Here is a 23,503-nt window from a genome sequence, read left to right as displayed (position 1 = left end):
TGGTATCTCTTCAAAATAGGGAATTTAAAAGTACTACAGTGGAATTGCCGCTACATTTTTTCAGCAGCTTCAGACTTACTTGAACTTTGCAATAACTATTCCCCTGATATTGTTGCTTTACAAGAAACTTGGCTTGCAGAAAATAAGTATTTTAGGATTAAAAATTACCGCACATTTCGTCTAGACCGTCCAACTCAGGGTGGAGGTTTGGAAATATTTGTCTCATCTAAAAACGCCCATAGAGCTAAAATTATTTATCAGTCATTGGCTTCAAAAAGCGAGATTTTAGCAATAAGCATTGCTATTCCTGGGTCCCTCCCATTCTCATTAATTAATGCTTATTTTCCTGCGGGTGTTCTAAATTATTCCGTCCTAGATACTGCAGTTCACTATTGCCAAAAAGATATTGTATTTGTAGGTGACTTCACTTCTCATCATATTTCTGGAAGTTTTAAAACTGATCTGAATGGCAGACGTTTATGGGATTGGGTGAACAATAATAACTTTATATGCACAAACACAAAAACTCCTACTTTTATGTGTAATCAGTCCTCCTCGGTACTCGATCTAACTTTTTCTAACGCTAACCTCTCCATCTTATCATGGTCTGCGATTAACTCGGGAACAAGTAGTGACCATATGCCAATATTGTTCGAGGGGGTATGTCCAACAACCTCCAAAAATAGATCTTCCATAACACATGTAAACTTTAATACTTTCGAGAAATACTTACGAGGCGCTTTATCTAACTAAACTAATGATGCAGAATTAGACACCATCAGAATTAGCGACATTTCAAAAGAGTCGTTAAATAAATCAAAATTCACCATTGAAAGCTCTAAACCGTCTACGAACCCTTGGTGGAATGCGCACTGTTCGCGGGCTTATAGACTAAGAAAGGCTGCATGGAAAAAATTAATCTCCAACCAGTGTCTCAGGAACTGGAGTGATTATTAGTATGCAGCCGCTATTTTTAAGAGAACCATCGCTAATGCGAAGGAAAAATTTAACAACGACCGATGTGAGTTCCTGTCAAAGCCGGTCTATAGAAAAGCACTTTTTCGCTTTCTGAGAACTAAGAAAGTTCTTCCAGTACAAAGAAATATAGAATATGCAGTATCATCACCAGTTGAACTGAAGGCCCTTCTAGAAGATATAGCTTAGGGCCTAGAAAGTCGCTTTACGACACTTGTCTCATACCAAGCTCAGTCTTCCCAAAGGGCTGAGGATTGTGAAGAGGTTACGCCTGCAGAATTAGAAAACGTAGTCAGAACACTACCCCATTCGGCTCCTGGTCCTGATGGCATGACGACATCGGTAATAAAATCAGTACATAAAATATACCCACTTGGCCTACTCGAAATTATTATACACTCACTTAGAAGCTCTTGGATGCCACCAGATTGGAGAATGACAAAAGTGATTCCATTAATAAATAAAACAAGCCGCTGGGTTTACCTTAGATAATATCAGGCCCATTTCACTTACATCGAACCTTGTTAAACTTGTTGAAAGAATTTTATATAGACGTATAGATCGATGGATGTCAGAAAAACTGACACAGAGCCTATGTCAGATTGGATTCAGGCGTGGTTGCTCCATTTGTTGTGCGCACGTGAATCTCGAAAGCAGAATTAAACTTGCTCGATATCAGAAACAATACTCCGCTTTGGTAACCTTAGATATCACAAAAGCCTATGATATTATGGAGCATGTTAAACTGCTATATTCACTTCAGAATTTAGGACTGCCTCAATACTTTGTGGCCTGGATCCATGCTTTCTTCGGTGATAGAGAATTTTACTGCTCGCAAGCTGGTGTCAACTCTTCAATATACAGGCAAACGCGAGGTATACCGCAAGGGTCAGTACTATCGCCCTTATTATTTAATGCACTACTATGTACTATTCCCATACAGCAAGATGTACAGGTCTATGTGTATTCCGATGATATTGCATTTTTTGCTGCGTCGGCGGACATTCACACACTGTACCTGATACTGCAGACATACATGAATAGTCTGGAAACGTGGCTGGAGGACATCAACCTATGCCTCAATACAAACAAAAGTACAATCATAGTTTTCGCACAAAATGCCTCAGTGCGAATTTCACTAATGTACCGACAGGACGCCATACCTCAGGTCGAGTCAGTTACGTACTTGGGGGTAACCTACACCGAAACACTTAACTGGAGTCCCCACATAAAAAAACATGGCTGCTAAAGAAGCACGTGCCGTAGGGATGCTGCCCAGACTCAGTAATTATCGTGCCGGTTTGCGTAGAGACGTGCTCGTTATGATATATTGCATGCAAATTCGACCGATATTAGAATTCGGCTGTGTTTTGTTTTCTGGCGCTCCGGCTTGCTGGGTTCGACCACTGAATCTGCTAGAACGCGAATCTTTACGCTTATGCCTGGGCTACCCAAATATGTTGCCAACAATATCCTATACGAAGAATTCCGCCTGCCTTCTTTTATCAAAAGATTTCATAATCTAACAGTACGTACATTCTTTAAAATCTATGCATCACCTCAGCGGAGGGCACAGTATGTGTTCATTAACCAGCAGACCTCATTCTTCAACCACCAATGGCCTAAATTAAGGTGTCCTCAAGTAATATTTACTCAGAAACTTTTGGGGCCCTTAAGAGTTAACCTTTGGGAAACACTTGTGCTCAACACTGTAGATGCAATTAGGATAGAGTTTGACGATATATATCCCAAGAATGCAAAAAATTTACCATATCAGTATATAATTGGCATTTTAGAAGATCATTTGGCCATTCTAGAAACATCTATTGTGATAGCGCCTGACGCTTCAGTTTATGAAGAGAAGGCTGGCGTAGGAATCGTATCATCCTCTCTAGATTGGGCTTTTTCAATTCGATTACCCGAATTACACCTATTTACCAAGCTGAACTACTGGCAATAGTCCTTGCATTGCGTAAAGTGCCGCAAGATCTATCAGCGGTTATTGTTCTAACAGACTGTCTCTCAGTCTGTACTGCCTTGAGCTCACTAAATTTTTTGCGTACCTTAGAAACTTTCTACTCGCTCATTCCTACACATGTGCGACTCGTCCGACTAGTTTGGGTACCAGGCCATAGAGGTTTAGCTCTGAATGAGCATGCAGATGCACTAGCTGTATCTTCCCTTGATTGTACTGTTTTACCTATTTTGCCTACTTCAGAATATATCACAGCAGCACGCTTTGAAAAACGCACAACGGCCATTAACTTTGAAAAATCCCCTTTGTTTGTATCAGACTTCCCACAGCTGAAGTTCCCTTGGAAGAACAAGTGGTGTTCATCAAGAAAGGAAGAAATAGTGATTACCAGGCTGCGTTGTCGAGTCCCCTCATTGAACTTTTACCTTCACAGGTCGGGTCTGGCACAGTCGCCTTTGTGCCTTTATTGTAATGAGAGGGAATCTTTGGAGCACTTCTTTTTGTCATGCCGAAAATTCAAAAATCAAAGGAAAAATCTACTAGAAAACCCCTACGAAAGTTGGGCTTAAACTTGACACTTCCGGTGATTCTTTCATTTGGCGCAGTCGCATTTGGATTCAGCCACGGGAGCGCTTTTACCGCTGTTACGAATTTCTTACGAGAATCTAAAAGAATGGAATGCTAATAATAGGTAACTTCAGTTGCTTTCTGTATAATTTTTTTGTATGTTTATATGTTTTCTTTTAAAGGTTTTTTTTAGAAATTTAACACCTTTTTATTATTACCTATATTACCTAAGTAATCCAACCCTCTCTTTCAAGAAGTGAATTAATTTGAAAAGCAAGGCACCGTCCCATTCATGGCCTATCCCCCTAGGTGGGTTGCGCCAAGGTGTTGAGGAACCAACCAACAAACCAACCCTGCAATCAGTGCACAGCGCATGCGAGGCATTAACTATACGTCTTGACCATGGTGATGCCGCACCCACTATGCCATTCGTTATTCTGTTGATAAGCGAGGTAGTCGCTAGACATTCGTAAGACATTATTTGTACTTTGTGATGTGGCTCATGACGATGAAAAATAAGTACGTTCATCTGCCTTAGAAGATAACGAACGTGAACGCACTGTCGCCCCCGAAGCTGGCGCGGCAATGGAACATCGGCAAGACGATGCAGGCTTTTGACTTATCTCGAAATCATAAACGACGACTGTCATGCGCAGCATATGTCATTGCGATATGATCTGAGATGCTTTTGATACGACTACAAAGAACTACCAACAACAGGACAGATGTGTATAAACCTGGTTTTTGTGAAACTCAGCTAGCTTACATCCCAACCAAGAACCTTTGATTTTCCCTTTCACTGATCATAAGGCCGTCTCATTGAAGGGACAAGGAAGCCTGTACCTCAGTACCATAAACGAACAGCAAAACATCGAATATATTGTACACATGTGCTGCCTCTCATTTGCATGTTCTAGTGCGCGACACTCGAGGGATTCACGGTTTTCTAAATAATCCCCCCGAACTTCGCCCAGACATCGTTCACTTCGTGGATATATTTATATTATATGAGGAATACACCTCTTGTCAAATAATTTTAGTTGGCTATTCAACTATCGATCAAGAACCTAAACGATGCCCTATGAACAAGTTTGGAAACATACGTCTTCAATCAAAACAATTATTTTTATTGCTCTAGTGGTCATTTCATTCTCTCGTGAAATGAGCGCAGTCATAAACCAATCTTATCGTAAATTGGAAACCTTTCTCATTTAAAATGTAACTGATCCTTAATTTCGCCTGTCAGTCAATGTACCAAGTGATGTCACCGTTTGCAAAACTACAAGCATATATGTTCTATCATTATTTGGCTCTCGTGGTGGAGGTGTTCTATTTTTTCATGAGATGAGTGCTGTCGTGACAACCATTTGCAAGCTTTCCAGGTGAAATGTGAAAACTTTCTCATTTCATAATGCCTCCTATTTTATACACCCGTCAGTCGTTTCAAGCTGTCGTTGCAGAGTCCCAGTTGTTTTCAATCAGGCGTAGAGGTACCTTCACATTTTTACAAGAGTGAGTAGATTAGAAATAGAAAAAAAAGCCGCGCTCTGTGGTAACATTCACGTACAGCTACGCCATATGTAAGATGTCGATATTTAATTAACCAGCAATTGGATTCTTAAAACCTCAATTTTCTCGCAGAGTCATCCTAACAATATATGATAAATATACAGAAAATTACTGTTTTCGTCGGACAACTGACGCAATGCGTCTGTATAAAAAGAGCAGAGAAATAATAATTTTCACCGCCAGCCTGTGTGGTAACTCTCTGGTAAGTTTTTGCCACAAAAGTCTTTCCAGCAAGACTTTCTGTGTCCGTTTTTTAACACTTCTCTCGCATCGTTAAAATCATAATTTAGGAATTTCCTCACACACAATTGAAATTGTGTACACTTCACGGTATTTTCAATAGAAAACTATTTAAGTAGATGCGTCTGGCTCAACGACACTTGCAGAATTTGTTTGAAAGACAGAATAACAAAAAACAACAATCATGTGTTGTATGTTACTGAGCAGGCCTTGAAATAATGCACCTTCTTGATTCATGTATAATACGTCGTGACGTGGATGCAAAATAATATGCTCGGCAGTTCTTGATGCGTTAAAAGGCAGGCCGAAACGTTCCTTCATTTTTTTCCTATATTAAACACTTCGAATATTTCGGTTACCATTTTCTGCTGGTGTTTTACTAAGCCCGTTTCAATAGACTAGAAAGGGCCTACAATCACATTCACTGCCTAGTTCACAGACTGACAAATGCTTTTTTTTCCCGTGAGCCTGCTCCGAGGCTTTTCTTTATCTTTTATCGGTGCTAGCATACCCTACGGCATAATATATGTAAAAATAAATAGTTCAGGTCCCTGGGTAAATTGCACAAATTAACAATGAAGAGGATCATGCGTAAAGCGCTCGGTCAGCTGGTCAACCGGGATGGCAGTCAAAGCCACGTATGTGGCATTTCATTCACGTGGAGGAATTAGTGCATGCATGGAACGCTGGATTATTTTCTTGTGCAGTAGCAAGCTAGTAATGCACTTCACATGTAAAATAATATTATTTATACCGCACCAGCCTGCTAGAGTCCTCGTCACTGCGCACATGGCCCGCAGTTTCATTGGCGAAGAACCAAATCCAACCTCTAACAGTCCCCCGCATATTTTGCGTTATGTGGTAGTATCAGGATCCGTGGTTCGCCAAGATATTTCTGTTTATTGGCCTGCACAATTACTTTCTTTTTTAGGTGACAATGTTTCTTTGTGGCCACTTGCACCTGCTGAGGAAAAGGGTGTTTTTTAGCCTGTCTGTTTGTTGTGTATAAAGCACTTGGTAACAATCAACAAATTTAGGAAAAAGAGAAGATAGAAGCTCTTATAGAGTTTCCTACAATATTTATTTGAGGTAAACTAGGCACTTGTGTCTATGGGAGCTTCAACGCACGGCGCTTAAGTGAACTTGGGAATTATAGGTAGTACATAAATTTGTCTAATCTTTGTACTTCTGCCGCCGTGTTTGTTCAAGTGGCTTGGAGCTTTTTTCTCACGAAACAAAAATGAGCAAACGTTCTGCGGCTGCGCTTCACCACCTTGATATTTTAGGCTTACCTTTAAAACCGGGTCACAAACTTCAAAAAAGGTTTGTTCTTTCCTTCTAAACAAAACTGAAACACAGAAATAAACGAAGCCACAACCAGATTCCACACTCGCAAGTACGAAGGCTAGACAAATCCGTGTACTACCCATGATTCCCATGGTCCCCGAAAAATCACAGCGCCAGAGTCCCCTCTAGTCAATTTTAGAAAATTCTGTGGAAGCTCCCGACCAAAAATCTAAACAGTAGGTAAGTACTGAAAGCGACGCGCACCTTCTCGAACGTCGGCCACCGCACATGCCCCCTTCTTTCAAATTATTCATATTTTGTAGCAGTGCATTTAGATTCATCAGAGTTGCGAAACTATGCGTAGGACAAAGCAAAGCTATCGCCTATTCGTACGTCATTGTTACGCTCAGCAGCATACTACTTGCATACGATGGGTTTTCAACACCTTGCGGAAGGCGTTAAAGAAAACACGTCAACCACAAACACATCAACGGGTAAACAAACGTAAATAGATTACACATATTTCAAAAGAAAGCTATTCGTGACGTAGCTGGAGTACAATTAAAAGCCCGTACCAAACCACTGAATACACGTTTTTTTTTTCTTCTTGATTGCTGCTCACAACCTTACCACATACAATTAAGCCCTTAGATAAAAACAGTGTTGTATACGTTTTGGTGGAACAATTCGTACATTAGTGTTTATCTATAAAAAACTTACCTATACTCATTCTAAAGTATAGGAAACCGGATCATTCGATATACACGTTTAATTATGAGCAACCAGATGCCCTGTTGCAAAGTTGCAGAACATCTGAACTACTTGTCAGAACTTGAAATTGTTGTAGACGAATGCATGTAGCAGTGAAAAAATATTCAGACATTTTTTTTGTCTCTGGAGTATGTTACATCAGCAAAAATTTGTGCAATGTTTCTTCTTTCTTAATATATATGAGTTTGTATACTATTCTGATTTCTCTATCCTTCGTTTACAATATATAATTAAAGTATTCTCCTTATTTCCCTTAGTTCAAAGTTTTAGCGTATGATTTTTGATTTATTGTGTGTATCGAGTATGTTTATTTTTATTACAACAAAGAACACAAAATATGCAACCTAGCGCTAATGGTGAGAACAAATTACGCTTTTATGTGTACTTCGTCCAATTTCATGCTGTATGCTTTCTATGAGGGCCCGAATCCCCGTGAAGTCAACAGCATTTACCTTTTGTTCAGGCCTCGTTTTTTTCGGCGCACCTCATAAAATGGAGTAAAATAAATGCAAAACTAAAGATATGATGGCTGGAAGGTACCTCGGCATAATAAAAATATAAGAGATGCCGTTCAAACAATTATGCCCCTCTCGAGCTCTGCAAACTGAAACTAGCTCCATACTCTGCGATTCAGGATGATCAAGTAATGATATCCAGATTCACACCAAATCATGCCTATAGCTCGCAGTGCTATTTGTTATTCGAGGTAACTAACGAAAGGATATATAAGTACATTTCTGAGTGAAAAATAGAATATCTACACACGACTGAGCGAAGACATAGAATATTACGTATGCTGACCCTGCATTCTTATTTATTTGCGTTTATTTAATGTGTCACAAGCTTATTCTACTTAGCTAGAGAGCAGTTTTAACTCTTGAAAAAATCTCGAATGTTGCCATGAATGTTGTAGTTTGCGGTGACAAAATTTTTACACCTGCCAGAAACTAAACTGAAAAGTGGGTCGAGTAGTATATAAATCGGTGCCATTACTCACTACTGCAAAGCTTTAGCAAAACATCAAATTGATGTGCCAGTTTTATAAAAGGAAATGTATATTACTGAAAAGTATTGCGGCCGTGCATGATACTACCTTGAGGTACAGGTACTACTAAATGAGGTCTCATTTTGAGGTATCAAGTAATAATGCTGAAGCTTTGTCTGAAGCCGGCTGTAGGCTATAGCAACATGATTATAGTAATAATAAGGAGACAGGAATTGAGGTAATTGAGAAGATCGGCTGTTGTGTTCCTTAGAACGAGCCGTAGCTGTTTCTCGCGGTAAGTTTCAATGTATAAATTTATATTTTAAGTCACTTTGCAAAAAATAAACTGGTGATGGTCCGCGCGAAAAAAAAAAGATTGGCCAAGCTTACACTAAGCCGCGCAAGCCAGAAACAGCAATAATGAGCGGTACTGAGGACGAACATGCTTGTTTCTTGCTGGATTCTGGTGTTACCTAACTGGTGGCGGTGGTTTATAGGTTCTACTTAGTGGCTGCAAGGCTTTAGACAGACGATGCAGTTTTGTTTCTAAATCGATTATTAGCGAGATATATTTGACTTGAATTACAGACAGTCAAATACATAACATGAGCACAACGTCCTTGGCGTCGGCGTTCCATCGCTTCGGGGTCTCCTTGCAGCCACCGTTGCCTTTCCCGCTCCTTAATATAGTTTCCTTTTACGTACTTGGGGTTTTCTCTTCGCCATCATCGCTTGCTAGACGTTTCTTGAACTAACTGTTGTTTTTTTATTTTTCGTATACCAGTGGTGTGTATAAGGATTTAGCTATTTTTGGTGGTGTCGCCCATTCATCCTAATTCTAATTTTTCGGTAAGTGTTGGACAAGAAACTAGTGGCTAAATAGTTGCGCAGTACAAAAGGGAGTATGTATGCGATACCCGTTTTGTAACCTCTAACAGGTTGATCTTTCTGGTACCCGCTTAAAAGTATCTGCGTTAGGGTCAAATTGTAGTACACTTTTTAGCGAAAACTTTCATGTGATCACAACTCGCGTCACGTCCAGTTGTCCACCGCCGCTGCCACTGTCGCCATCGTGGTGTCCGTAACCACATCGCGCGAAACTAAAGAAAAAACTTTGCACCAGTAACACAGTGGGGCTCGCCCCTGGATCCGCTGGGTCCCAGTCCAGTATTTTACCACTGAGCCACATGGGCTTTTTTTGCTTTGTCGCCTGTTCAATGAGCCACATCAATGCTTGGGACTTGTTGGCAAACTTGCCTTAGGCAGGCTTGATGTCGGGAAAGCAATCGCGTTTATATGACTTTTGAAGCGTTTAGAACAGTGAAAGAGCAATCAATCGTCGCACAATGCGAATAGCGTAAGAAGTGGGTCGTCCAAGGCTCCAACCCATTACAAAAGCTTGTTCTTGTTCCCCAAAACTGTGGTGCATACCCACTTAAGACATATTTATTTTCAATTGAAACTATTCAAACTTTATTTATTTAGCAGACAAAAACTGGAAGGTCGCCAAGGCTAAAAGCCGTGAGAACGGCTTGACAAAGGCCCTGGTGACCTGTGCATACACATTGCAGTAGTGTGGAAATGATTAAAGGTACATAACTTGGCAGTACTAATATAAAACATGAACAATACATACTTACTAAAAATATTTTCACAATTGATTATTTTAAAATGCATGTTATAAATGTGCAATAAAAGGGAGTTTTCAATAAACAAGGTACATCGTGCATAGACTATTGCATACATTGACACTTATGCACTTTAAGGCTCACATATATACGTTTCGTGAAACACAAAGTACATACACACGCAAGATAACAAGATGTAGCATGATACAATGTATTCAACACAAGACTAAACAATGAAAAATACGAGACTATGAGAAAAGATTTTTGCGCATGTTCCTATGACGCCAGAGAGCAGAAATGAGACTGTAATTGTTTCTTGTTGCAGGTGATAGTACTTTCGTGCGTATTAAGTGCTTTGGGAACGTTGTAAACCAAGGCTTGGTATTTACACGTGGTAGTCAGCGTCTGTATGAACCATTGGCAAAACATTTATCACAACTGTTTAGCGGATACCATGCTTTTCAGAAGAATGACAAAAAATAGCATAGCGAATGCTGGCTTACTACTCAGAAATTTTATTATTAATACCCTAGTGGGTATGAAGCAAATGTGTTTGCAGTGGTTGCACAATGAGTGTTTTGAAAGGCTCCGAAAGGCCGCGCTTCTAGCTTTCGCAGTAGGTCTGCTGGGCCTTCAGGGCAGCCCTGGCTTTTTTTTAATTGTGATGCACCGCTTATTGAGCTGAAAAATATGTAATGCACCCTTTTCTAGAAATCTTGCCACATTAACGTGAATCACTGAGAATATTGTTTTTCATATCTTAAATATAGCATCACTTTCCGCAGAAAGAAGTTCCATTGCAGTAAAACAAGAGGAAAAGTTTTGAATTCATGGTACAATGGCGGGATATATGACTGCGTGTGTTCTGGCGTTAGGTGTGCTAACCTACGGTGAGTTCAAACAAATACTACTTAACGCCACGGTGTTTCTTTTTTGGATATTAAACTCTGCTGGGCGTTCAATCAAAACTTTCGTAAACATTTTCCAGTTTGCAATTACGTAGAACGAATGTTGTAGATACAGTGTTAGTAGCATAAGACATACTCAGCATGTAGCGTATTTTGTTAATAATATTTTCAATTCAGTAATATTATTGCAAAATGTCTGTAAAAACAATAACCAAATAATGCCGCCAAGCCTCTTCCCGCGGGGAACTAGAGTAAGTGCGTCGCAGAGTGGTGGGTGTATCGCGTGAATGTTGCGTAATTAGGTAAGGTTTGGGAATGCCTAATTATTATCTCGACTTTATTATTCTTATTAATAATTTAATGAATGAAGCAGCGTTGCCTTCAACGTGAAGCAAAAGCCAAGTAAAGATGCCCTTGACCGAATTCCTAACGCGCTACCAAGTGCCTACATCACGGTGTAAGATACAAAAAAAAGGGCTTCTATCTTACACCGTGGCCAGTAAACGTTTGTGCAGCATGAGCAGTCATTTGTTTTCAACTTGCATACGCTGCCTGCGTCAATCTTCCGAGGTGAACGAGCGGGAGGGGAGGGACAGTTTTGCGGGTGTCCTCCTGGGCCGGCACAAGACGAGAGTATGCGCACTAAGGGCGCGTTCACACTGAAGAATTGAAGCAAATAGAAAACGCCAGAGCGGCTGGAAAGTACGACTGCGCGCGTCGAAGGTGTTCACATTTGTTCTGCCCCATCCCGCCGTCGCTGCCGTCCCTACCTTTACCATTAATTTAAATTTGCCTGCTTTCTGAGAACTAAACTTCATACTGAATTTTAGTTATTCACAAAAAGTACCGAAAAGAAACAGCTCGCACCTCTTCAAACGTTGTTTTGGAAGATACGCCAACTGAAACGACACGAGCGAACATACCTGCATTGGCGAAATCGGATTAAACTGGCTGTACACAAAAGCAGCCACGTTGGCGAATGCCGACTGGCTGCTGCTACACCAGAGTTTTCTGTGACCTCAATCCAAACCAGGCTCTCGATGAACGCATCCTCGTTGAGGCCACGAAGTTTCGTTGAGCTGCAAGGGTAGTTCGCGGTTTCAGCCAATGCGAACCACCGCCGATGCCTTTGCCGCCATAATGAATTTGCGGACGTCTGGTTAGATTACGTGGTTTAGTCTAGCGCAGCCGAATCCGTGAAGCGAAAGCCGGATCTTTTTTTGCATGGCGGGAAAATTGGGCTCGGACCGATTCTTGCGCGCCGGCCGCGTGGCGTGGTTTTCCAGCCACTTGGGCAGCGAAAGGAGCCAGTTTCCGGAGACTTACGCGCTCTCGCTGTCTTCGAGGTCAAGTGTCTCAAAGAGAGCGAAAACTCGGCCTCGAAGAAAGCGAGAGCAGCAATACTCTCCGGAAACTGGCTCTCATCGCCACCCAAGTGGCTAGAAAACCACGCCACGCAGCCGGTGCGCAAAAAATCAGTCCGAGACCGATTTTCCCGCCACGTAAAAGCGGATTCGGTTTCTGCTTCGCGGCTTTGGCTGCGCTAGGGTGAAAGCGCCACGGGAAGGGATGCCTAGAGATGAAAAGAGGGGGACGCAATCGTCGGCGTTGCAAGGCGAGAGCGCGAGGAACGTAGGAGAGGAGACAGGGGAAGGTGACATTGCAAGTCCAAGGAGGGTGTACACCGCAGGAGAGACTACTACAGAAGAAAGAGGGAGGAGCGAGCGTCGGCGTTCGAAGGTGAGAAAGGTTGAGCATAGTAGAGGAAAGCGATGGGGAGGGAACGCGCATGCGCAATGAGGGTGTTAGTGCTGCTGAGAGCAATTCCTACAGGATAGAGAGGAGAAGATGGGGGTCCCTTGCGCGTACGCGGCACACCGGATGGAGGTCTACCGTAATAAGCTTCGCATCTGTGATCAATGGCTGCATGAAGACGTGCACAAGTGGAACATATTTTAGGTCATTCGTCAGCATGGCTCATAAAAATTATCGTTGCGATATATAGGTATTTAAATTGTGACCGCATTTAAAAACGTTAGCACAAAATGTTTAAGAAAGAGATCAGAAGACGCCAGAAGATCGCTTGCCCGCGTTTGCTTTCAACATCTCTAAAAATTTTACACTGAGTGTGAAGTAGAAATGATGTCCAGCTTTCATACTCTAGAAGTTGTGAAAGATAGACTCAATAAACTGCGCAAATAATGGCAACATTTCTAATCAATGCTTTACTGCATGTTATTCACTGTAGAATGTCAGAAGAGGCATACAGCAATATTAAAGACCAATGATCTCGATTATCACTACAACAAATAATTTTTCTCGTAATAAAGCGGAACTGTGTAAGCTTATCTCATTATTTCAAAAATTCTAACTGAAAAAGACATTTTGTTTACAATTGTAGTGAATTTGATATTTCCCATTGTACAAGTCGTGGAAAATCAAAGTACTCCACAGAAATTTACTTATGGCTACATGCTTAACATTGCAGGCACCATGGTTCTTACAAATGCTGAAAAGCCTACAGGAGAAGCAGGTTCCGTTCGTACAGTTGCTTTCAATGCAGAAGAGAGGATTGATGTTCGTCAGCAGGACTCCTTAGCTGAACGTACTTTCGGTAGGATCGAAGGCCGTCAACTAGACTCGCTAGCTGGAGCCACCTTCAGCAGGACAGAAGCCCGACAACTAGACTCGCTAGCAGGAGCCACCTTCGGTAGGAGTGCGGGTCGCCAACTAGACTCGTTGGCTGGAGCGACTTTCGGTAGGAGCAATGACCGTCAGCTCGACTCATTAGCAGGAGCCACCTTCGGTAGGGGCGATGCCCGTCAACTAGACTCGTTAGCAGGAGCGACCTTCGGTAGGAGCGATGACCGTCAACTAGACTCGTTAGCAGGGGCCACCTTTGGAAGAAGTGATGAACGTCAGCTCGACTCGTTAGCGGGGGCCACATTCGGTAGGAGCGACGAGCGTCAGCTCGACTCGTTAGCAGGAGCTACCTTTGGTAGGAGCGATGACCGTCAACTAGACTCGTTAGCAGGTGCCACCTTTGGTAGAAACGATGAACGTCAGCTCGACTCGTTAGCAGGAGCTACCTTTGGTAGGAGCGATGACCGTCAACTAGACTCGTTAGCAGGTGCCACCTTTGGTAGAAACGATGACCGTCAGCTCGACTCATTAGCAGGAGCCACCTTCGGTAGGGGCGAAGCCCGTCAACTAGACTCGTTAGCAGGAGCGACCTTCGGTAAAAGCGATGACCGTCAACTAGACTCATTAGCAGGTGCCACTTTTGGTAGAAACGATGAACGTCAGCTCGACTCGTTAGCAGGAGCTACCTTTGGTAGGAGCGATGACCGTCAACTAGATTCGTTAGCAGGTGCCACCTTTGGTAGAAACCATGACCGTCAGCTCGACTCATTGGCAGGAGCCACCTTCGGTAGGGGCGAAGCCCGTCAACTAGACTCGTTAGCAGGAGCGACCTTCGGTAAAAGCGATGACCGTCAACTAGACTCGTTAGCAGGTGCCACCTTTGGAAGAAGCGATGAGCGCCAGCTCGACTCGTTAGCGGGAGCCACCTTCGGTAGGAGCGGTGAGCGTCAGCTCGACTCGTTAGCAGGAGCCACCTTTGGAAGAAGCGATGAGCGTCAGCTCGACTCGTTAGCGGGGGCCACCTTCGGTAGGAGTGATGAGCGGCAGCTCGACTCGTTAGCAGGAGCTACCTTTGGTAGGAGCGATGACCATCAACTAGACTCGTTAGCAGGTGCCACCTTTGGTAGAAACGATGACCGTCAGCTCGACTCGTTAGCAGGAGCCACCTTTGGTAGGAGCGATGACCGTCAACTAGACTCGTTAGCAGGTGCCACTTTCGGCAGAGGCAATGAGCGTCAGCTCGATTCGTTAGCTGGGGCTACGTTTGGCTGAATGCCAAGTGACTGGCGGTGTCATAAAACAAATAAGAGGGTACCTTGATCTCGCTTTCTACACAGCGGTTTCTCAGTTCGTGAAATTGTGACATGTGAGGTCTTGAATAAAGCAGCGTATTGAACGCTATCCGTTTGTTCGTGCCTCTTTAATTTTGTGTATTTGTTAAAGGCAGTTGTCTTCTCTTTCTTTTACTGCTCGTCAGCATAAATATTTCCCTGCACATATTGTAATGGTACAATAAAGCAATAATATAACCCTAATCTACGTACACTGGGCAACAACGTGACGTTCTATTGATGGCCTCGTAAGCCGCTTTCTTTATAAAGGTAGGTCTGGCAAAGAAAAACCAAAAACAAAGAGCAACATTCAATTTCAAGACTAATCTTCAAGGCAGTAGGTTGTCCGTTGTGGTCATATCTTCTACGGTCTTGACAACTGTGTTGTATTCGATGCGGCTACAGAAAACGTGGGGCACAAAATCGTTTTATGGTAATAAACGATCTTAAAAACGTTTCCCTGACTAACCCTCATGAACAAACTTCCTGCTAATGACCGCATAAGTTCCTTGATAAGGGTTTGCCCTCTACTGAGATCGCAACTGTGCGATATATCTTGCCATTGAAAAAAAAACTTTTGACACAGACGTGTTTTATGCCGCGGTTAACCACGGCTGTTGTTAAGTATTTTAGACGCAATTATGAAGTAAAATATACATAATGAAGTAGCAAAAAAAAAACTGCGACCCCTGGCTACGCAGCACTCTTCTGCTGCGTTGCCATGGTTCGTAGCGTGAATCGGATTTCACAAATCGCACGTTCTGGGCCGCACTAAAGGCGGGTTATTAGATTCGAAGCAGCTCTTTGATTTGCCTGTGCAATGATGTCCCTCCGTCCGTACTGCTCTCCTTGCTGCAGGGGTTGGTGCGGTGCCAAGTAACTCACGCCTTATTAGCAGCGCACAGTGACGTCTCTCTCCCTCGCCTGCCGCGGGCTCGCCGCGTGTCAGCTCTCACTCGCTTCGCCCTCTTCACCACTCGCAACACTCGAGCCCACTTCTCACGTTTGCATCACCTTACCCGCGCCACCTCTCTCCATCTGTCGGTAAGAAGCCGCGAGTGGGCGGGTGCACGCACTGCGTGCGCCTCGAAAATAGGGTTTCTCAATGTGCGTGCCCCCTAGGAAGATGGAGCCACTCTTTGAAGGGGTAAGTGCCGCCTACCGATCGGCGGCCGTAATTTGGCTAGCCTCGTCTCGTCGGGGCTGGTTGAGCAAGACAAGTGCGCGGTGTTTTTTCGGGCAAAATGACCGGGTGCTGCATGCCACTGTGCACAAACCACTCGCTAAATGGCTGCAGGATGTTCGGATTCCCAAAAAATTCGAAAAGGCGACTCTTGTGGCTTCTAAAGATCAAGCGCGAGAAGTCGCCACCCACGGACCATTCTTGTTTGTGCAGCGTAAGTTATACCATTTAAGCAATTTGAGACCTATAACTGAAAGCGCCATCACACGGGCATTTTCAATTGTGATCAAGCTTGATGTGATTGACTCTCTTACGCCAGCTGCAGAAGGGCGCCAAACACTGTTGATAATATTGCTTCCAATCGGGCTTAATTGCGATCACCAGTGCATCGGGTGCAATACACGTTCATTTGCATGCTGCGTGAATGCATATTTAACTCATTCATTTTGGATAGCGCAAAACGCGTCGTTGTTAATCGCTTTTTGTGCACAAACTGCGATTGCGCGAAGATGTGCGCTTACGTTGCGTCCTTGTTGCTGCTGGCGTCTTCAACTATTTTTTTAGGGGCAAAGTCCCTTACACCGCATGTCGCATGGCCCATGTCGGCGTAGTCGTCGTAGTTTTAGTATCCAGTTGCATTGCACTACATGTCAATAAAACGGTGGCACAGCATATCCGCGTAGTGAATGATGATGAGTGGGGCGAAACGCCCGTCACTTCGTCCGTGCTTCCGTGCGTCCACCTGTGCGTTCGTGCATCTGTCCATCTATGCGTCCATTCGTTCGTTCGTGTGTCCGTCTGTGCGTCCGTCCACTCGTCTGTCCCTGCGTGCGTCCGTCTATCCGTTCTTAACGGCTACGACATGAAATGCGCTTTGAAGTTTGTATGCGTCAGCCAGTTTTTGGACATGCCGCTGAACTCTAGTTATGGAAACGCTTACTAACAGTACCTGGTTGACCTGATTTCCCAAGGGGAAATAGGGTGTCGTGGAAATGCAGAAGAGAAAATTAATGATGAGGAAAGTCTTGTCATTAAAGCATTTATTTCAATAAAGTGCAGCATTTTGTGCCATGTAAGTGGATTTTTTGTGAAAGGATTATTGAATAAAACAAACTGTGGGCTTAGCAGGATTGCAATAAACGACTCCTTGAGCCGTGAACACGCATACTTAACTGCACTGAAGGAGTATGTTCAGGATTGTGTGAACTTGTGTTATCCGAGCGGAGAGTATGAGCTCGCTCATATTTTGTGAAGAGAACTTTAAAAGAATCATGTCCCGCCCAGGCAACCTGTTTACCCTGAAATCTCCTCTCAAAGCTGCAACTGAATATTTTAAAATGGCGAAGTGCAGCGTAGAGGCATGCCAGCAACGCAAGGGTTTTTTAAAAAAAATGCTCATTTTGTGTTTTGCACGAGTAAGACTGTACATTCTCCTACGCCAGTTCGAAACAACGAGAACCAGTGGAGGTTGAAGCAAGACATGCGTTGCGATTAACTTGCAGTAAGTTATAGCATTTTTGATGGAGTATATTAAAGTTATTGTTCATATAGAGCTGTGGCATCCGAAATCGCCATATAATAAGTGCAACTTACTTGCTCACTGGCGTAAAGCAGTGTGGTGCTTCATTTTAACGATATGAATTACCGCTTATTAAAGATTGCTAATTTACAATATATTTCTGCAGAAAACTTGCTATATCTGCTTTGACAGTCAATGTCTGCGTGTGAGCTATGATTTAATGCCATAAAAGACACATATAGATCACCAAATAGTATGGTATGATTCAACAATATCTTGCCCATGTGCTCTTTGCGGTATGATAAGAGAGCTGAAAACAGTACACAATATACTGTGCGTTTCACGGTAAGGTCTGTAATTGGGGTAGCTAATGAATAATTCAAAAACAATATATGAAAATATGGTACGCAATCACAGTTTTATGGGCGAAGCTTCTAAAGCGATGGGTTGGTCCATGCATGTCTGTGACCGGTTCGTAACCAGCTAGTTGTATGAATCACTCAGCATGTGGCGCTAGTGAGAGTGACAGACAGACAGACGGAAAGAAAGACAGATGCATGGACGAATGAACGGAAGCAAGAAAGAACGGATATACGGAAGCGCGGACGGACGTACGCTTCGCCCCACTCATTATCATGAATGAGGTAGAGTGGGTGGGTCGAAGCGGTCGTCCATCCATGCTATGCTGTGCTCTGTGGATATGCTGGACGGACGGACGCATGGACGGACCCACGGATGAACGTACAGACAGACGGAAGCATGAACAAATGAACGCATGGACGTAAGCACAGACGGAAGCTTCACCCCACACATCTTCATTCACTTAGTGGATATGCTTTGATATTTCTCTTTTCTCACGAAAGCACCTATTTTTTATTTTTTTTTCTAGCCAGCGGACGAGTGGCAAACTGTTTTTACAATTTTGTGGAAGCACACAACACACAAATACATTGAAAGGTCATGTGACTTAGGTTCGTGTGCTTCACAACTTTAACCTATATAAATAGTTACCGACTAGTTTAGAAAGATGCTAATTGAAGGTGGTAACGCAGCTGGCATCGACGGTATTTTTCTGCTGCGACTAACTCCAGCTGGTAATGTCGCCTTAAAAATGCAGCCTAGAGACTAGAAATTTAAGACCTTTACACTCACGACTCCAAAACTTTGTATTTCTCTCGTATTCTTTGAGTACCACACGTTTTGACGCAACAAACTCTGTATGTAGCCGCGCAACACTCCTTGGCTGGCCATCGTGGCTATAGCCAGCTTGCGGGGAAGGCATCGTAATAGTGGATTCCGTAGCAAACGAAGCGGTTATTTCCCCCCTTCAAGGCGGCGGGGGAGAGTGCGGGCATCGAGCAACCCTACTCAAGAATCTCGCAGCCCCGACAATGTAGACAGCGTGCCGCTGCTTGCCGTGCCATGGCGCCGACGGGCGGGACGCCGTCGCGGCATGCTTCCCGCTAGTGAGCGCGAAACTTTCCCGGCTGTCGCCGGTGTTGCAAGGGCTAGCAAAGTCGATCGCGCTCTCGATTGGCAAGGTCAACACCGACCAGGCGCGAGCCAGGGAAGCGAGACGCAAGTGTCGGCAGAGGAACACTAGCGACACCGACGAGGTGCAGGTCAAGAACACCGATCGCTTTCAAGAATATTCGCAATGTCTACGGACTATAGGTGGCGCGCCGTGCAATCCAAGATAGCTGCGAAGGGACGATCAACCCATGAACTCGCATCGGAAAAGATCGAACATACGGACGTACTCCCCGTACCGCTTTCACCGGATGAATTCTTGGTCGTCAAGTGAATGTATATGGGACCAAATTACTCTCCCAAACTAAAAGAAGGGCTAAATGTTCGCTACATTGTTTCTTGCCACAGTGCGCATGGTGGTGGTGTCAGCTGATTGTCCTTGTATTAACGACGCTTTGCGTAATCCTGTGCATGCTACAGAAAACTGCGCAAAAAAAATTCAGATATAAATTGAACGGCCCTCCAAGATCATTTATGTGGAGCCTGCCTGGTGAATTTGCCGCAGTAAGAGGCCACTAACGAGCAGCGCACCGTCGCGGCTGCACAGGACGGAATGTTTACCCTAGCGATGGTTTCAAAACATATTACGCCATCGTCATTACTTGCGCTGTAAGCATCAGGTACCTGCTTTCTCAGCGGAACACAAACATTAAACTTAACATTAACTAGCATTTGTGTCACAGCCATGACCAGACTCCAACAGTGCGCGATTCGCGGCACTTGGATGTTGCAGATTCCCTCAATGTGATCGAAACAAGGATATCGAAACGAATACACGCGTGCGCTTTTCGCAATGTCAAATTTGTAAATATTTGTGAAACAACGACGTTGTTCGGACGGCACCGGTGAAGTGCAGGAGAAGTTAGCGTGGACTGTACATTTGTAACTGCATATTTTATTGCTCTAGCCGTTTCGCTTCACTGGTCGAGCTCGAACGTATTGGAGGCATGCGGCGTTTTGTATATTCATTGTAATTGGGCTACATGCTATCTACAGGAAAAAGTATAATTTTTCTATCGAGCTCAGTGAAGGATACTATACAGTAAACACAATCAAAGCAAGTTAAAAGCGTAAAAAAACAAAGCATGAAGGGACGGTAAATACAATTTGCTCGCTGCTCGCGAGCTAGCAGCTGATCGTTCCTCGTCGCTGTCACTCTCTGCGCTTGACAACCATCTACGTCCAGTGAAAAATCCTTGACGTCAAGACGGTTTATTTGAACATCACTGATGAAAGTAATCTCAGGAATTTTCTCCGCCGAACGACTTCGATAGCACCAACAATGCGTCATTGCGAGCCCACATTTATCTGCGGGTGCGGAGAACATTTCGCTCAGATACCAAGCAAGAAATAAATCGCGTGCAGTGAGCTGCCATCTATTATTAAAAGTAAAAAACAATCGGTGCAGCGTAGGCCAAGGTTTGTAAGCGCAAATCGTGAGCCTGCGCTACTTTCCGCTTGCAATGAATGTTATGGGATTGATGCACTACAAAAGCACTGCCGAATGCTAACCGCACGTAAAACAAGGCGAGTTTTAACTGCAAAGGTTACAAAATAACATATAACTATCCCACGTGGCTGCAGAAAATTTCGCGAAGGTGATATGTGTACTCTGCGGGGTATATTTCGAAGCGCGAGTTGCCACGTATATTCACAAAACTTCGCCTGTAGCAGGAACGAATCAGATTTATCGTGTCAAGGTTAGTGCTGTATATTCACTGATGTACGCAACATGCAAAGTGGTTTGTGTTCGTTTCTTGCTAACGCTTTAACACTGAGGCTGGCATCGCCGAACAAGGGAGCGTTGGGAGCGTGTGCCTACTGATCATCCTTAAGAAGACACTCCTGAATTACGCTTGGCGGCGTGACAGTAGATAGCTTCATCAACACCATTCCGTCCAGCTTTTCTTCTTACATTAAAGATACCAATCAGTTTCTATCAGATATTGTTGACCTACAGGTTCCTCTAATTTCGTTCCTCGTTACGTTAGATGTCACGTCACTATATACTAATATTCCACACTCAGATGGCATCGAGGCAGTTATCTGCGCGTACAACGATTGCGACGCCAACAAACCAGTTTCCGCATCTATGTTAGCTACGTTGCTTAAGCTCATTCTTGGACTTAACAATTTCGAATTTGATGGGACACATTATGTTCAAGTTAGCGGCACAACTATGGGCACAAGAATCGGACCAAACTACGCAAACATATTTATGGGGCTCCTTGAAAACAAATTTCTTGCAAATTGTGAATATAAGCCATTTTACTATAAGCGGTTCATCGACTACATTTTCCTAATCTGGCACCATAGTGAATCGCAACTTCTTTCTTTCATAGCAGATCTTAACAACGCTCATCCGGCGATTTCTTTTTCGCACTCGTATTCACCTGTGAACATAAGCTTCCTTGATGTCATGGTCACTCTACGCAACGGGAAGCTGATAACTAATCTTTACAGGAAACCCACGGATAGGCAACAATATCTTCACTTTAGTAGTAGTCACGTGAAACACAATAAAACTAGTATTCCCTACAGCCAAGCAGTCCGTTTTAAAAGAATATGCTCTGATAGCAGCGAATTTTCCCGCCACTGCGAACAGCTTTGGAGCGCGCTCGAAAAACAGAGCTATTCGGCTAGCATAATCACAGACGCCATCAAACGGCAAGAAGAGCTCGACCGTTCAGACCTGCTGAGTGCTAACAAAAGACCCAAAGATTGTTCGCGGACTAATCTAATTTTGACACATGCGGCCTCAGCTCCAAATGTGAACCATACCTTAAAGAAACATTTCAACATTTTAATACAGAGCGAGCGGCTCAAAGTAATCTTTACAGAACAACCACGCGTGGTCTACCGACGATCGCGGAACCTTCGTGATTTACTAACCTCATCTAAAACCAAGTTTTCACATCATGAAGGCTGTCATCCCTGCAACAAACCACGTTGCAAAGTGTGCGCGCACATCACGACATCTAAAACAGTTTTAAGTACATCGTCCAGTTTTTCTTTAAAGATAAATGGGAACTACACGTATGATAGTATCAACGTCATCTATCTTCTCGAGTGTTCAACATGCGGAGCTCAGTACATAGGTCAAACAGAGACAAGTTTCAGAATTTGTTTTAATGATCACCGTGCACGTGCCGTAAGCCTCCCTAATCTACCGCTGTCGAAGCACGTCAGTATGCCTGGCCATGGTTTCGACAAAATTAGGGCCACTATTATTCAGTCCGGTTTCAAGACAAATCACGATAGGGAAGTGAGGGAATCCTTCTTGATCCACAAATTTGACACCATTCGTTCAGGTATTAATAAAAACGTGGGAAAGCTCACCTGCCTCACACTATAACAACACGACTTCTTAGATTAGTAAAATATTTTAATGTATATTAAAATGTATAGTAGTCAACCGTGGTTTCTTTACTTCGGAGCTCTTTTGCATGTCCTGCCAACCATACTGTGCCCCGCGTGTCGATGCGCAAGGGAATTTGAAACTTGTATATTCATGCACCCGCCGCATGTCAGTCATGTCAACACAAGGTTCTGACAGATTACCATTTTTTTACTTTGATTGTCCTAGCTGGTATACCGAGAGTTCATCACGTGAGCCTATAAAAGCGGCTGCATTGTATCATACCTACTTACTCTGACGAACGCCGTGCCATGGCCGAAACGTTAGTAAATACGATTTCCTTTTCAAATATGCTATCTGCAAGTTCAATCAATTTAGAAAATACTCAGGCCTGTCGTGCCTTCCCTTCAAGTTATATATATATATATATATATATATATATATATATATATATATATATATATATATATATATATATATATATATATATATATATATATACCAAAAGTGATGCTGGGTCCGGGAAATATTATTCGTATAAGAAAGAAGACGCACGTACGAAGTTATTTTATTTGACGTTTCGGCCGTGGGTCCTTCCTTCATCATTCTGATGAAGGCCGGACCCACGGCCGAAACGTCAAATAAAATAACTTCGTACGTGCGTCTTCTTTCCTATACGAATATATATATGTATATATATATATATATATATATATATATATGTATGTGTGTGTGTGTGTGTGTGTGTGTAGTGCAAGTTGTTCGAACGCGTTATTCGGAGGTCGTAGGTTCGATTTCTGCTCACGGCAAGTTATTTTTTCAACCACTTTTCTGTCTTCTTATCCACGTTACATTGGTTCTAATACCTTTTCCTATATATTCCTTGGCATTATTGTCTGTTAGATCTCATTAATATTGTGTCAAAACACGGAAAAACGGGCCGTTAGGTATATATATATATATATATATATATATATATATATATATATATATATATATATATATATATATATAATGGGAGTAAGAATGCAATG

The 23,503-nt window shown here is 43.1% G+C and overlaps 1 protein-coding gene across 1 annotated transcript; it reads left to right on the top strand.

The window, feature by feature from the left end:
* The first annotated feature begins 10,787 nt into the window (after positions 1-10,787).
* Positions 10,788-14,924, top strand: LOC119159853 (uncharacterized). Its single transcript, XM_037412679.2, has 2 exons — positions 10,788-10,887; positions 13,394-14,924. Exons 1-2 carry the CDS (start codon positions 10,836-10,838, stop codon positions 14,818-14,820), a joined length of 1,479 nt encoding a protein of 492 aa, XP_037268576.2. The 5' UTR covers positions 10,788-10,835; the 3' UTR covers positions 14,821-14,924.
* Positions 14,925-23,503: the final 8,579 nt, after the last annotated feature.

The sequence above is a fragment of the Rhipicephalus microplus genome, chromosome 3 (assembly GCF_043290135.1).
Source record: "Rhipicephalus microplus isolate Deutch F79 chromosome 3, USDA_Rmic, whole genome shotgun sequence".
NCBI classification, from domain to species: domain Eukaryota; kingdom Metazoa; phylum Arthropoda; class Arachnida; order Ixodida; family Ixodidae; genus Rhipicephalus; species Rhipicephalus microplus.
This window is presented reverse-complemented; position numbering and strand designations above follow the sequence as displayed.

Excerpts from the sequence above, each read along its gene's own strand:
- LOC119159853 (XM_037412679.2), top strand. The coding sequence starts at position 10,836 with ATGGCGGGATATATGACTGCGTGTGTTCTGGCGTTAGGTGTGCTAACC. Across the intron at positions 10,888-13,393 it reads GTTAGGTGTGCTAACCTACG|GCACCATGGTTCTTACAAAT; the intron begins GTGAGTTCAAAC and ends TTAACATTGCAG.